This window comes from Camelina sativa, chromosome 6 (assembly GCF_000633955.1).
Source record: "Camelina sativa cultivar DH55 chromosome 6, Cs, whole genome shotgun sequence".
In the NCBI taxonomy this organism is placed as follows: domain Eukaryota; kingdom Viridiplantae; phylum Streptophyta; class Magnoliopsida; order Brassicales; family Brassicaceae; genus Camelina; species Camelina sativa.
Window position 1 is genome coordinate 2,854,420 of NC_025690.1, and position 14,483 is coordinate 2,868,902.

The 14,483-nt window shown below is 34.0% G+C and overlaps 2 protein-coding genes across 3 annotated transcripts in view; both read right to left on the reverse strand.

Moving 5' to 3' along the window:
* Positions 1-1,540, reverse strand: part of LOC104790220 (trihelix transcription factor GT-4-like) — a 3,084-nt gene extending 1,544 nt beyond the window's left edge. Inside the window, exons 1-4 of one of the 2 annotated variants that reach the window (XM_010515925.2) lie at positions 970-1,540; positions 655-693; positions 314-445; positions 153-230 (exon numbers count right to left, since the gene is read on the reverse strand). In XM_010515925.2, coding sequence (XP_010514227.1) covers positions 153-230; positions 314-445; positions 655-693; positions 970-1,513 — 793 coding nt within the window. In that variant the 5' untranslated portion in view covers positions 1,514-1,540. Of the gene's footprint in view, positions 1-5; positions 231-313; positions 446-654; positions 694-969 lie in introns of both variants that reach the window. The other variant, XM_010515926.2, reaches the window with a different exon arrangement.
* LOC104790222 (F-box protein SKIP14-like) lies at positions 12,055-14,477 on the reverse strand. Its single transcript, XM_010515927.1, is given in 4 exon segments — positions 12,055-12,321; positions 12,410-13,452; positions 13,567-14,231; positions 14,234-14,477. Coding segments are annotated over 3 exon segments (1,374 nt in total). The 5' UTR covers positions 14,463-14,477; the 3' UTR covers positions 12,055-12,321; positions 12,410-12,972.

Genomic DNA, 14,483 nt, shown 5'->3' on the forward strand with positions numbered 1-14,483 from the left:
ATTACCTTCATCGACATGGAGTGTATAGTTCCCTAAAGGCATGTCTCGGTCAAGAGAGCGAACAACCTGTTCTTCATCTTCTAGCCAGAAAGCTCGTCTTGTTCTTAATCTAAACGCAGATCTGATAGCTTCCTTGATTGCTTCAGCAGTACCATCAATCCCAACTCTTCTTGTATACTCTCCAAATTTCACTGTTATGATCCTCCCAACAAATGGATGACCATCACCACCTGCTTCAAACATAAAGCTTGATGACGAAAACAAACTCTTGCAAATTAGAGATGCTTTAAGTTACCTTTGTCTGGTTACTTACCGTTTCCAGAGGCATCTCTCCAATTCCAAGGAGGAACTCCATTTGATGTGACGGGATCAGCAGAAGCAATGGCCAGAGGAAGACCATCATGATCAAGCTGCGTTTCAAGATTTAGCGTTGGCCTGCCATTAGCTGCACACAGATAACAACTCGTATCAAAGACCAAACAACTTCCACAATACAAAATCGGCTTCACATTATCAACCATAAGTTGTTGTGCAATTGGTTTACCAATAGCTAGGACTGATACAACCATTTCTCTCAAAATACTTCATCTAATCAAAAATGATTTCAACACCATCTTATAAATACAAAAGACTCGAGAAATCTGAAATCAGTACCTTCAACAGATGTAAATGAAATACCAGTATCTTCAAAACCTACAAGAAGATAAAGATAAACATCAATTCAGGAAAAAAAAAACCCAAATTTAGTATAAAAAGTCAATATCATTTACAACCAAATCTACAACTTTATGTTTATCCATTAATGGTCAACATCCTCTTAACTAACTAGGTTTAGCACTAAAAGTGGAACAGAACTAAAACCTAAAGACCAGTCTTTTTTCTTCTCAATCCAAATCTAAACCAAAACCCACTAACAAATTTTTATTCAAACCTCCAACAAAACCACAAAATCAAGCAAAAAGATTCTACCTTTATCTGTAAATTGCATAAAGGAATCAACTTTAGCAGAAGAAGATGGTGGAGGAGTAGCAGGACTCTTATACAATGCCACTTTCTTGTTTCTTTCTCTGAAAATATCCTCAATCTCTTTGTAATAGCACATCTTCGCTGATCCTCCACTTGTTGTTGCTTTATCATCTTGATGCTTAGCTTTCTTAAACTCTTTCAAAATGTTCCTCCACTTGTCCGTACACATAGTTGGCGACCGATCAAACCCTTGCTCCCTCATCTTGCTCGAAATCTGTTCCCAGAGATGTTTGTTAGATTTGGATGTGTTGAAAAGGTTGTCCATTTCTCCCCGTAGCGAGATTAAGCTGAGAGTCTCGTCTTGTACCCATGTCTCTGCTCGTTTCTTTGGTGTTTTGATCTCGTGATCTTCTCCTCCACTGCTGTCTCCGAGAATTATCTGGTGGTGGTGGTTGTGTTGTTGCTGTGTGGGTAGATCTCCGTTTGAGGTAGTGACATCGATCATCATGTTTATGTCCCGTGAAGGATTGTTATCGGAAACAAACATGTTTTTTTTCTCCGAGGATGAAGAAGAAGACGACAAGAGGATGTCAAAAGATTAATACTTTTAATTTTATTTTATTTTCAACTATAGACGCGTGGATTCAATACGCGCGTGAACAAACCTTAACTCGAATCAAAAGCTTATCTTAGTTTTGCATAATTTGCATATGATCTCACTAATTTGTTTATTGGATTGAATACAACAGACACATCAACACTATGAATCAAGAACAACCCAAAGTTACATTACCAAATACCAACCTTTTGAAATGCCAAATAGACCTCTAAAACCAAAGCAATAACAAAAACAATGGTACAAGTCTAGCTTCATAGTGATGTATTCACTAGGCAAAAGACTGATGCACCCATTAGCTCCATTGGAAGATATCCAAGTTTCATTTCAAGACTTTGAGTATCCATGAGCTGATCTTATAATAAGTAGATCAGAAAATCAATACAATAAAACTAGAATGTGTCACATCAGCCTCAACTTTGAAGGTGGTGTTGACACATAAATTAAAACAGTTAACCAATCAAAATATAAGGATTAATACAATTCATGATGTACTGCTAATAGAAATTCAATTATGTTCCACGTCATACTATGTTTCTCACATATTTTTCTTCAACTTTGAAGTTGGTATTGACATATCAGTTAAAACAGTTAACCAATCAAAATATAAGGATTAATACAACTCATCATGTACTGCCAATAGAAATTCAATTAGGTTCCACGTCATACTATGTCTTTCACATATTTTTGTTTACCAGTCTGCTATTTTAATTAAAACATATAAAACATACATGTCCATCCCAACCCACAAAGAAGCAATATTAACATATATTTTTTCAAGTTCGTATATCTTCTCAAATAATTAAAAGAAAAAGACATAATAAATCTAAAGAAAAAAATTCCCCCTTCTAGCAGCTGCCTATTTCTATTTTTTTTCGATTCGAGTTCCATCGAGTTAAGCAAAAGCTGAGACTGTAGATCATGTGGAAAATAAAATGTGCTGCCATCTCCGAATCTAAGACTTTTTATGAGTTTTTTTATTTTATTTATCTTTGTGTTTGTGGTTTTTGGGTAGAAGAGAAGTTTTGAGTTTTCCCGATTGAATCTCGTTACGAATAAAGTTGATTGTTAGGTGATTGAAGATTATGAATAAAGTCGGCAGCTTTATAATGTAAACAAGTTCTGGCTTGTGAACATTTTCCAAAATGGTATGAAACTAAAAGTATGAACTAAACTGCAGTTTGATATCGAATTGAATATGCTAGCTCACATTCATGGGGAAACGAGCTATTTCCCCCCAAGAACTATCATATCTCGCTGGATGGAGCCCGAACTTGAGCCACAATCTATATAGCTATGTAAACTATGACCAATCTCTATGTCCCCCCAAATTAAAAGTTCTACACCTATATCCCCATGAAAAAAAAGTTCTATATCTATTTACACCTAGACCTGGTTATGTGACGGTTTACTATTTGCTTAACCGTCTAACGAATAGCCTAAACCAAAATTGACCAGATTAAACCTGATTTTACCCGAATTTGTCGATTTAACCAGATATATCATCCTCTCAATCTCGAGAAAACCCTAAATCGAAAAATCCCCAAATTTCTCCCAACAAAACCCTAAATCGAAAAAATCCCCAAAACTTGAAGAACCCTAAAAACTGCGATTTCGAGTTCTTTCGAGTTGAGAGACGATGTCGTTAGTTGAGAGAGATCCCGGCGGTGATTACGACGAAGAAGGTGAAGATCGAGACGAATTTCACATCGAACAGCTAGTTGAGGATTTTAGCGACGAACCTCCAATCCGCCACGATGTGTACCCAGAGAGTGAAGACGATGATGAAGACGGACCAGCAAGAGCTCGTACGAATATGAGGCGTGGGAATGGGGAGTTGTTCTATAAGCAGGCGTTTTTCAATGGAGTTGCATTCAAGGAGGCGGTTCTCGATTATGTTCTCAAAACCGGGAGAAATCTGAAGCAGTACAGGTATGATAAAGCGAAAATAGGGTATAAATGCGTTGGTGTTAATGATGAGGATGGATCTAAATGTGAGTGGAAGGTTTATGCGTCGATTCTGTCAAATGATAGGGTATGGAAGATCAATAAATTTGTTGATAAGCATAGCTGTATCCCAAATGGAGAGTGTGAGATGTTAACAGTGCCTCATATAGCTAGGTTGTTTGTTGATAAGATTAGAGATGATCCCGAGTACTTCATGCCTAGGAAGATTGAGGAAATCGTAATGAGAGATTGGAAGATTAGTATCACTAGGCCTCAGTGTCAAGCTGCTAGGAAGACTGCTAGAAAGTGGATTGAGAGGGAGTATGATGAGCAGTTCCATAGATTAAGAGATTATGCAGCTGAGATTATGGCATCAAACCCGAATTCACATGTAGAGGTCGAGTGTATTACGGACGATGAAGGGAAGGACATGTTCAACAGGTTCTATGTTTGTTTTGACAACATTAGAAGAACATGGATGGCGACTTGTAGGCCGATCATAGGAATTGATGGTTGCTTTTTGAAGAATAAGATTAAGGGTCAGCTATTGGTAGCTTTAGGCAGGGATGCAAACAATGGTATATATCCAATAGCATGGGGAGTTGTCAAGGTTGAGAACTATGACAATTGGCTATGGTTTGCTAAGTTGATGAAAGAAGACTTTGGGTTAAACGATGGTGATGGATTCATCCTTATGTCCGATAGGCAAAAGGCAAGTTAACTTGACTTATGCTTTTTTATTTTGGCTTCTCTTATTTAACTTGACTTATGCTTTTATTTTGGCTTCTCTTATTTAACTTGACTTATGCTTTTATCACAGGGATTGATCAAGGCTGTTTCTGAGGAGTTACCAAAGATAGAGCATCGGATGTGTGTTCAACACATCTACGGTAACTTGAAAAAGGTTCATGGAAATAAGACTCGATTGAAGCCACTACTATGGGATTTGGCATGGTCTTACAATGAGACAGAGTATTTGCGGCATTTGGAGAGGATATTTGCTTATGATTCTCGCGTTTACAGTGATGTAATAAGGACAAATCCAAAGAGTTGGTGTAGGGCATTCCACAAGGTTGGTAATTACTTGAACGTGTGTTCTACCTCATTCAGCAAATACCTCATTCAGCAAAGCTTCATCGACCCACTTGAACGTGTGTTCATCGTTCCAAAGCTACCAATTTCCCATTAATTAGAACCAACCAAAATCATGAAACAAGAAGAAAAAAACAAAACTTTTACCTTATTTGTTGCAGCAAAACTACAACGGTAGTATCTCCGGTAAGGATTCGGATCAGATTTCGAGATCAATGCCACAACAGCTTCCCCGCACCAACATCTCTTTGGCACACCGAAAACTCTTCCTCTCGCACGAGAACTGGAAGTTCCAGTCGACTTTGTTGATAAATTGCTCATTCTGGAGCTCGAATTCGATAATGGGAACCCAGAAAATAAGACAGAAGAAGAACAATGTCAAGTTGATTGTAGGGTTCGTGATATTTGAAAATTGGGAATTTGTGGGTAAGGAATCGGGTCGTGACTATGTAGGGATCGGGTCATAATTGGTTTAATTTTGAGTTTATATTGTTTGGTCTGCGGTTCACCGGATAAACCGAAGCAATTCATTTCTAGGGGGATATAGGTGTAGAACTTTTAATTTGGGGGGACATAGAGATTGGTCATAGTTTATGTAGCTATATAGATTGTGGCTCAAGTTCGGGCTCCATCCAGCGAGATATGATAGTTCTTGGGGGGAAATAGCTCGTTTCCCCCACATTCATGGCATAGTTGCTTTTGTTTTGCTTTATCTTGAATTAAGTATTTGGAAGATTTGTTTTTGAGATTGTAGAATACTAAACCAATGTAATAAATTATGCTTGATAATAAATTTTTAACCATAAAAAATACTATATAACAATTATGTGATTAAATTTGTATAAACTACAAAAAGTATATCATAAATTCAAACTATATTAATAATATATCTCCCACAAAAGGTAAAGAAAATAAAATAGAACATACATTAGAGTTAGTTAGGCTATGTATACAATTAAGTATTTAAGTCTACCCGATGTAAATGTCAATATTTATAAGTCATTTTAAATTTGAGATTTCTCTATTTTTATTTTATTAATGCATTTTCTATCTTATCATTGTATAGACCATAGTTTTGACAGTTAATCCAATTTTTTAAAAAAATATATTTTAATAATTTAATATATCTAAAAATAGTTATAAAAAGTATTTTGCAGCGTACCGCGGATCTAACCTAGTAAGATTAAATAGTCTAGACTTTATTCTAACTATGGTTAAATAATGCTAAACAAAAAGTTATTGTAAAAACACTTATTTCCAAGAGTCTTATTAAATACTTAAATCACTTTTGTTTGGTTGACTAACAAAGAAAAAAGAAAAATCATAGTAAATAGTGAATCATGTGTACAAGATCTACACCCTTCGTTACTTTAATAAAAAATGCTAGTTATGATAAATTCACTTTGACATTTATTGAACTTTTCATGTATATTTTCTAAATTTATAACTACAGGTATAATTATCATATGAGTAATTAAGGTATATGGAGTTAAAGTTTTTAAAATATCAGTTCAATAATTTTATGTTACATTTAAGTTTGAAGATAAGAAAATTAGTGTAGAATTGGTGATTAGTGTAAAACTTTTCATTTCAGTTTAGTTTCCGACATATTGTGTAGAATTGGTGGTTAGTTAATGTTAAGGGTAAAGTGACCCTTTTTGAGTTGAGAAGCAAGAGGTTAGTTTTTGATTTGATTAACAAAATGAATATAAGGTATATTTACAATATCTAAAAACGCTTTTCTAAAAATTGAAAGCAAACGACGAGGAGGAAACCACCGTAGTCAACATGTTTGTCTTAAGTTGTTTGATGTTTTATATTATTTATCCAGTTTCACATCCATTTGGAACACCTAACAAAGGTAAATGCAAACATACGAAAAAAGTGATGTGATTTACGTCCAATGGAAAACTTTCCTAATGCTGGACTCTGAACATGATTCTCGGTAATACAATCTCTAATCTCAATTCAATATTGTCCAATCTTGATTCAATTTTTATATAGGTGATTATTCGCAGGGCTAAGTCTACCACAACTAAAGAATTATTGTTAATTTATTTCTTGAAAAACAGAATTATTAGTTTATATGATTAGAAATTATGAAATGTGAGAAAGACTCTTGATAGAAAAAAAAGTTTTTAATGCACTTTAATTTTTTATTATATTTTAAATATATAAATTTTATTATAAAATAGTCAGATACTTTTGTAACTTTATATAATGAAAGACAAATCAAATACAATATAGAAAAATTATGTATAATTTTTTATATCAATTATGCAATAAGAAATGAATAATATTTTTGTTAAAAGAACTTAGATATGAAATTAGATTTAAAAATACAAGTCAAATGTATAAAAATTAGTTTTCAAAATTAATATTAACGTAATTTTGTAAAACTTATGGATTAAAATTAAAATTAAAATAAAATTTATATGTTTAGTTGACCAAATAAACCTTAGTTTTCAAAGTTAGTAATTCATATAGTTGCGACATGTGTCAACTATATCAATAATATATTGACATGTGTGAAAAGAAAATTTATTTAATAATTATAGAAAACTTAAAAAATTCTAAAATAAAAGGATTACAATTAATATTTTTGAAAGTATATAAAACCAAAAGTAATATATTATATCACTAATTCTAATAGGAAATTTATCCATTAAATTACTAATTTCAATGGGAAAATATGTGAAATTAATAAGGAAAATATTTGCAATTTAATTGCAAATATTATTTATTATAATCATACAGTCATACAGAAAAATGATTAAAGTATGAAAAGATTTAGTGTGTGAAAATTAGTGATTAAAATAATGTAAGAAAAATAAGATAATCAAATAAGAAATTAATGTAATTTTCTTAAGTTTTTCAACCGGTGAATGAGTCGATAGAGTATTAAATATTATGTTATTATATAAACATTGGTTTTCAAAGTTAGTAATTCATGTGATCGCAGCACATGTCAATTTAACAATTAAAGATTTTGTCATGTGTTATACAAAAACTTTATTTTAACATATTTGTAAATTATAATAAATTAAAAATTTAAACAATTTAATAAATATAAAAAGATAGTTCATATATGTATATAAAAAATAATACTATTTCTAATTTTAAATTGCTAATTCTATAAGAAAATGAATTAAGAAAATTCTACAATTAATTACTATAATACCATAATTAAATAATTTATACTGTTAATTATTAAATCCTAAAAGAAAAATGATTGTAGATACTCACCTTTACATAAACAAAAAAATTTCTCAATATAACGTCTTTGAATTTTTGATTAATTTATGATAATGTTGGACAAATAGTAAAACTATTACTTATGAGATTACAAAATATGAAACAAATATATTTAAGATATTGTTACTTTTTCAAATTTGAGATAAAATTAGTTTTCAGTTTTTTTTTTTGAGAATTATGTTTATTAATTTTTAGTTTTTATAAAATATTAAGTAAGGTATAAATTTTATACAATGCACATTATTTTTGATATGAAAATTATAAATGTTACTCATTGAGATTGATTGAGTGCATAGAATTAAAATCTAATTATATTATCATGTTATAATATATAAAGAAATTGTATTGCAAGATGGAGTGTGTGAACTAAACCTCGTTTAAAAAAAATCAAATGAAATAAAAGTAATATTTTGAATACAAATTAAAATTTCATATATTTTTTTATATCCGCGTTAATAAGCGGGTCTAATCTAGTCTTATATAAGCTTAATTATACAATTAATTCATTCAATCGACTAACTATCTCGAAAAATTTCTACATTTACATGGAGATGTGTGTATTGTAATGAAAAGAAAATTTACTATTTATTAAAAATGAGATTAAGTTGCTAAGAGTTTAGTGCATGATATTATTTCATAATTAATATGTTCTTAATTTCTTAAATTAAAAGGATTTTAGTGGAGCTGACTAATTGAATTGTCTACTCAATTAATGAAAGTAAAGATTCTATGATTTTTTAATGTGTAATAATTAATGTTTCTAAAAAATTACAATTTTTTAAAATGTTAAGTAGATGTATCAATTATGTATTAGTAAATGTTATGATAAAATAGTCAGTTACTTTTACAATTTTATATAATGAAAGAAAAATCAAATACAATATAGAAAAATTGTGTATAATTTTTTTATATCAATTATGCGATAATAAATGAACAATATTTTTGGTAAAAAAGCTTAGATATGAAATTAGATTTAAAAATACATGCAAATGTATAAAAATTAGTTTTTTTGGAATTAATGTTAACTTAATTTTGTAGAGCGCGAGGATAGAATGCCATAAAGTGAAAGAAATTAATCTGGCGTGCCATTTTCTAATCTGTATGCCATTAAAAATGCGATTTCCCGGAAATACCTTTAATGAATAGTTCAACTAGTACAACTAAATGGTAATAGAACAACTGGTACAAATGATATATAACACGACAATTAGTACAAATGGTACAACTTTGATATAATAGGATCAATGGTACAACTGAGATATAATAGGACAACTTGGTACAAGCGAGTGATAAATAGGACAACTGGTACAACCAAGATATAATAGGACAACTGGTACAACCAAGATATAAATAGGAAAACAGGTACAACCAAGATATAATAGGACAACTGGTACAAAATAGTACAAATTTTGCAGACGCAACTTTTGCAATTCTAAACCCTAGCGCCGCCAGACTCACTAATTCGTTTCTTCTTGATTCATTCACTGTTGTTATCGTTGATTCTTCGCTGTCAACCTTCCACTACTCCTCCGTTGTCAACCTTCCACTACACTGCTTCCTCCGGCATCAACCTTCACTACTCCTCTTCATCGCTTCCTCGTCTTCTATTAACAGATCCGTCGCAAAATCTAACAAGCCGTCTTTCACCGGATCTGAAGCCAAAACAGATCCATCAGCGACTAGGATCTCATCACCTTTCTTCACTCATTCGTTTGATTTCACGTTCATATCTCTCGATTTCGTCATCTTCTTCTTTGTTCTAGATCTGATTTTGTTTCAGTTGGGTGAAAAAGACGTGTTTATAGTCATTAGATTAAATGAATAAAGTAAGTTGTTTTTGGTCTTTTTTGTACTTTTTGATATAAAATAAATTATAAAATAAATTAAAATAAAACGCTGGCATTCTAGCTCTTTCTTTTATAAATTATGGCTTTCTAGACATTGATTCAATTTTGTAAAACTTATGAATTAAAATAATTTTTTGTCGAAAAAACTAAGTGAAAATAAATGAGGACATATGTCACCAAGAGAGAATTCCAAATAGTGCAATGCTAGTAAAAGTTAGAAAAAACCATCTCATATTATATAAGATGAATTTATGTCTGAGTAATCTTTATTTTTTTGGTGTTGCTATTTTGTCATACGTTTGGGGGGAGTAGAAGAGTAGTTATGGCTGACGCAGTTGTGTCGTTTGGAGTTCAGAAGCTTTGGGAGCTTCTGAGTAGAGAGTCTCAACGATTGCAGGGACTTGATGAGCAAGTTTCTGAACTAAGACTTGAGCTGGGAAAGTTACAGTCGTTATTGGAAGATGCAGAGGCCAAGAACCATGAAAGTAAAAGAGTTAGAAACTTCTTGGAAGATGTCAAAGACATTGTTTACGATGCTGAGGACAGAATCGAATCCTTTCTTCTCAACGGATCTTGAGGAAAAGACATTATAGGGATCAAGAAGCATCTGAGAAGACTTGCTTGCTTCTTGGTGGATCGCCGTGAATTTGCTTCAGGTATCGAAGGCATAAACTAAGAGGATCTCTGAGGTGGTTATGCCAATGCAGAGTTTTGGAATACAACAGATCATCGATGGAGTTTGTTATCTGTCTCTGCAAGACAGGCTAAGGTAGCAAATATTTGAGTATGAGAATAGAATATATCCAAATGCATGACATGATGAGAGAAGTATGTTTATCTAAATCCAAAGAAGAGAACTTTGTACAAGTTGCCAAAGTCACTACATTTACCGTCAGTGCTCATTCTATTAGTAGATCTCGTAGACTCGCCACACATGGTGATAATGCCCTTGGTATGCTGAGACATAAAAACACTCAAAAAGGTTAGATCTATTTTGCTCTTTGGAGTCGAGGAAAACATTTCAATATGTTCATCTCCATACTTGGGAAGTTTACAGTTACTCAGGGTGTTAGATCTTTCTAGAGTAAAGTTTGAAGTAGGGAAGTTACCTTCCAGTGTTGGAGAGCTCATTCACTTGAGATTCTTGAGTTTATACCAGGCTAGGGTATCTCATCTACCGTCTTCTATACGAAATTTGAAGCTTCTACTCCATCTAAACTTATTTGTTCTTCTCAGTAAACCAGTTCATGTGCCAAATTTCTTGAAAGAGATGCTAGAGTTGAGGGACCTTCTCCTACCTGCTTCAATGCATGAGAAAACAAAGTTGGAATTGAGTGGTCTAGTGAACCTGGAGATGTTACAGTTATTCTCAACCAAGCACTGCAATGTGAAGGACTTGCTCTGTATGACTAAGCTTAGCTTTCTCAATCTAAAATTGAGAGCCGGGTGCACTTTGGGAGGAGAATGGTGTCCTCAAAAGGAGGGTTTCCTCAATTATGTGCTTTAAGAATAGGTAAAGAAAACTACCTGGAAGAGTGGATAGTAGAAGAAGGTTCGATGCCTAGTCTTTGTACATTGACTATATCTGAATGCAAAAAAGTTAACGGAGCTTCCAGATGGGATCAAGTACATAGCTTCCTTGAAGGAGTTTGGTATAAAAGGAACAAAGAGGGATTGGATGAAGAAACTGGTACCAGGTGGGTACTACAAAGTTCAACACATTCCCGATGTCCAGTTTACAATATTTGACCAGTAATAAGGAAAATGAGCAGCAGCTTCAATTGCTGGGTTTGCTTTCCACGTTGGTCTAGTGTGAAAGTCACTGCGGACAGTCTCATACCATCTGTGTCACACATTGTTTCCAACTTTGTTTTTGGTTTTCAGGTGAATCTATCCACAATCATTTTCATCTACTCTCCATTGTCTGTGATATTATCAGACCTTTATGTTGTTTTCAAGTATCGTGTGGCTTATCTTTATTTTACGAAATACACTTAGCTGCTGCATGTCACTTTTTCCTTAAGTTTGTACGAAATTGAAATAACTTTTGTATTTGAAACCATATTTTCTCCTATCACTCCTCTTTCTCTGTTTGAAGATGATGGCATAGTAGGACTCCTATACAATGCCACTTTCTTGTTTCGTTCTCTACAAATGTCCTCAAGTTTGCTCTAACATCGATATCATGTTTATATCCCGTGAAGGATTGTTATCTGAAACAAACATGTTTTCTCCGAGGATGAAGAAAATAAAAATGTCACAAAGATATTAACACTTAGTTTCTCAACCATAAACGCTTACTCAACCAGAAACACTTAAGAGTCAAGGGGATGGTGTAGAATCTCACGGTTTGTTTATTGAGTTGAATATAACAGACACATGGATCAAAGACCAATCCAAAGTTACAACCCCCTTTCGAGATGTCAAATACATCTCTAAATCCAAAGCAAACCTTTTATGACAACAACAACAACAATGTATCCAATCGCCAAATAAAGATGAAAGGGAACATGTTTTTTATTCTTAAAAAAAAAAAAAAATTCAAAGATAGTTGAAGAACATCCCCACTAAGCAAAGATTTCACCATAGTGGCAATACCTGAAATAGCCAGTCCTGGATTCAGTAAGCATATACCATCTACAGAAATTATTAAGGGAATAAAGAGATCATAGAGAAGTAAATTTACTTGATTGACATGGAGTTTATGATCTCGGTCAAGAAAGCAGACAACCAATGTTTTTCATCTTCAAACCCAAATGATCATCTGCTTCTTAACCTAAATCCAGCTCTGATAGCTTCAGCACCGTGTACCATCAATGCCTAAACTCTTCTTATTATGTAGTCTTCAAAACTCAGACCACCAAAACAGCTGACAAGTCCCATTGCCTGCTGTTGAAACATATTACTCAGCCTCTTTCTTGCGTTTTCCTTTTGCATAATTCATTATTCATAACTTCCTCAAACTAAACAAGCCACACTCATCAACAGTAGACCACATCTTCTGTTTCTCAGAAGGCTTCAACAGTACCATCAGTAGTCTTCCCCCAACCAAACTAATTGCTTTTCTTTCTTGACTCTTTTTTTTTTTGTTTTTTGTCTTTTTCTTTGGTCATAACCAAATAAATAATACTAATACACACATGGCATCGACACCCATGAGCAGATACACCTCCCATAAACTACAGCCTACCCGTGGAGACTGAGCCATTCAATCATAGATATAAGAAAGGCTCAGATGGAATTATATACCTAGAGAGTTACCTTAGGGGCCGGCTTCGAACAAACAGCACACAAAAACTCTAGACAAAACGTTTCTTCATATTCGCTGTCATTGATGCACCGACCACAATGATAACACCTCTGTATGCAAAGAGAACAAGCACGACATTCCTCAGAACCTTCCCTTTTCCCTTTACAATCTTCTGCTGGACAATCATACACAAGCCTAGAATTCTGACACTTTGGGCACATCTCAATATCTAGCGCCCGGTCATCATCACAGGACACACATGAGTCTCCTCTATGGTAAAAACGCGGCTTCTGAATCTTCTGTTCGACATTATTGTCAATGTTCAACAATTCAAACAATTCATCATAGTGATCTTTGGTAACTCCAAAGAGGCCACCGATTTCTAAATGCTTCAGTTGAAGCTTTCCCACAGAATTCAGATCCCTTAAGATGCTCAAAATACCATCAATAGTGATCCTTGTGCATCCAGGCACACCAAGCTGCCAACCACAAAACATCACTGGGTTAAAATAAGATTCCACATATTAAATCAACCACCAAGCACTTCTACTGCCAAAAAAAACTTTTGGAGTAAATGAAGAAAAGAAGCTCACCTTGACTACTTGCGGGTTGCGCTCCAACACCCGCTTAAGACAATCATCAGTAATTCTACAGCAATCTACAAGCCTCAAACACTGCATAGTACCCTGAGCCCTCTCAGTTAAATGCAGCAGAGACTCTTCAGTGATCTTCTCATTTAACGGTTGACAAATGTGGATATGTTTCCACAGTAACGAATCATCACACACAGTTGTACGCAGAGACTTGCAAACCATACTGACTGAAAGAAGATCCTTCACTCCCAAGTGATAAAGACAAAAACCAAACGCTGGATGAACGCTCGCATTCTCGTCGTCTCCATTAGTGCATCGATCACTGCTTCCTACAACTTCACTACTCCTCGAACCCTCAACGCTCAATACCTCATCCACACTACTCGCAGATATAAAGGCGCCATGACAAGACCCATCACCATCAAATGCACCTCCAAACACATTGTTGTCCACACTAGTCTCGGGGAATTTACATGCGGAGAACAGAGACCCATCAAAGGCCTCACCAAAACCGTGCAAAGACTCCGATCCATAACTGTACCCACTACTACTCTGAAACTGCATAGCATTGTTCCAAATGAAACTCAATCCAGCAAAGAGCTGCTGATGGTTTCCATCACCAATCCAAATGTCATCTCTCCTTCTCCCATACTGGTTATTAAATCCAAATCCTCAAGCCAACCAGTAATGGCGGTGAAAGTGTTGTTGATATCCATACCAAAGGGATCAGATGGCAAAACATCAAGTATGTCAACAGAAGAAGAAGAAGAATCACCTCTTCCAAAATCAAAGCAATCACCTTTATCGAAACTGGAACACCAATTCCCATTGGCTATCTTCATTGGTTCCTCAGATAAATGGGAAGAAAAGGGTCTATGTGAAAAATTCAAAGCCATTTCTATAAATCTCTATATACA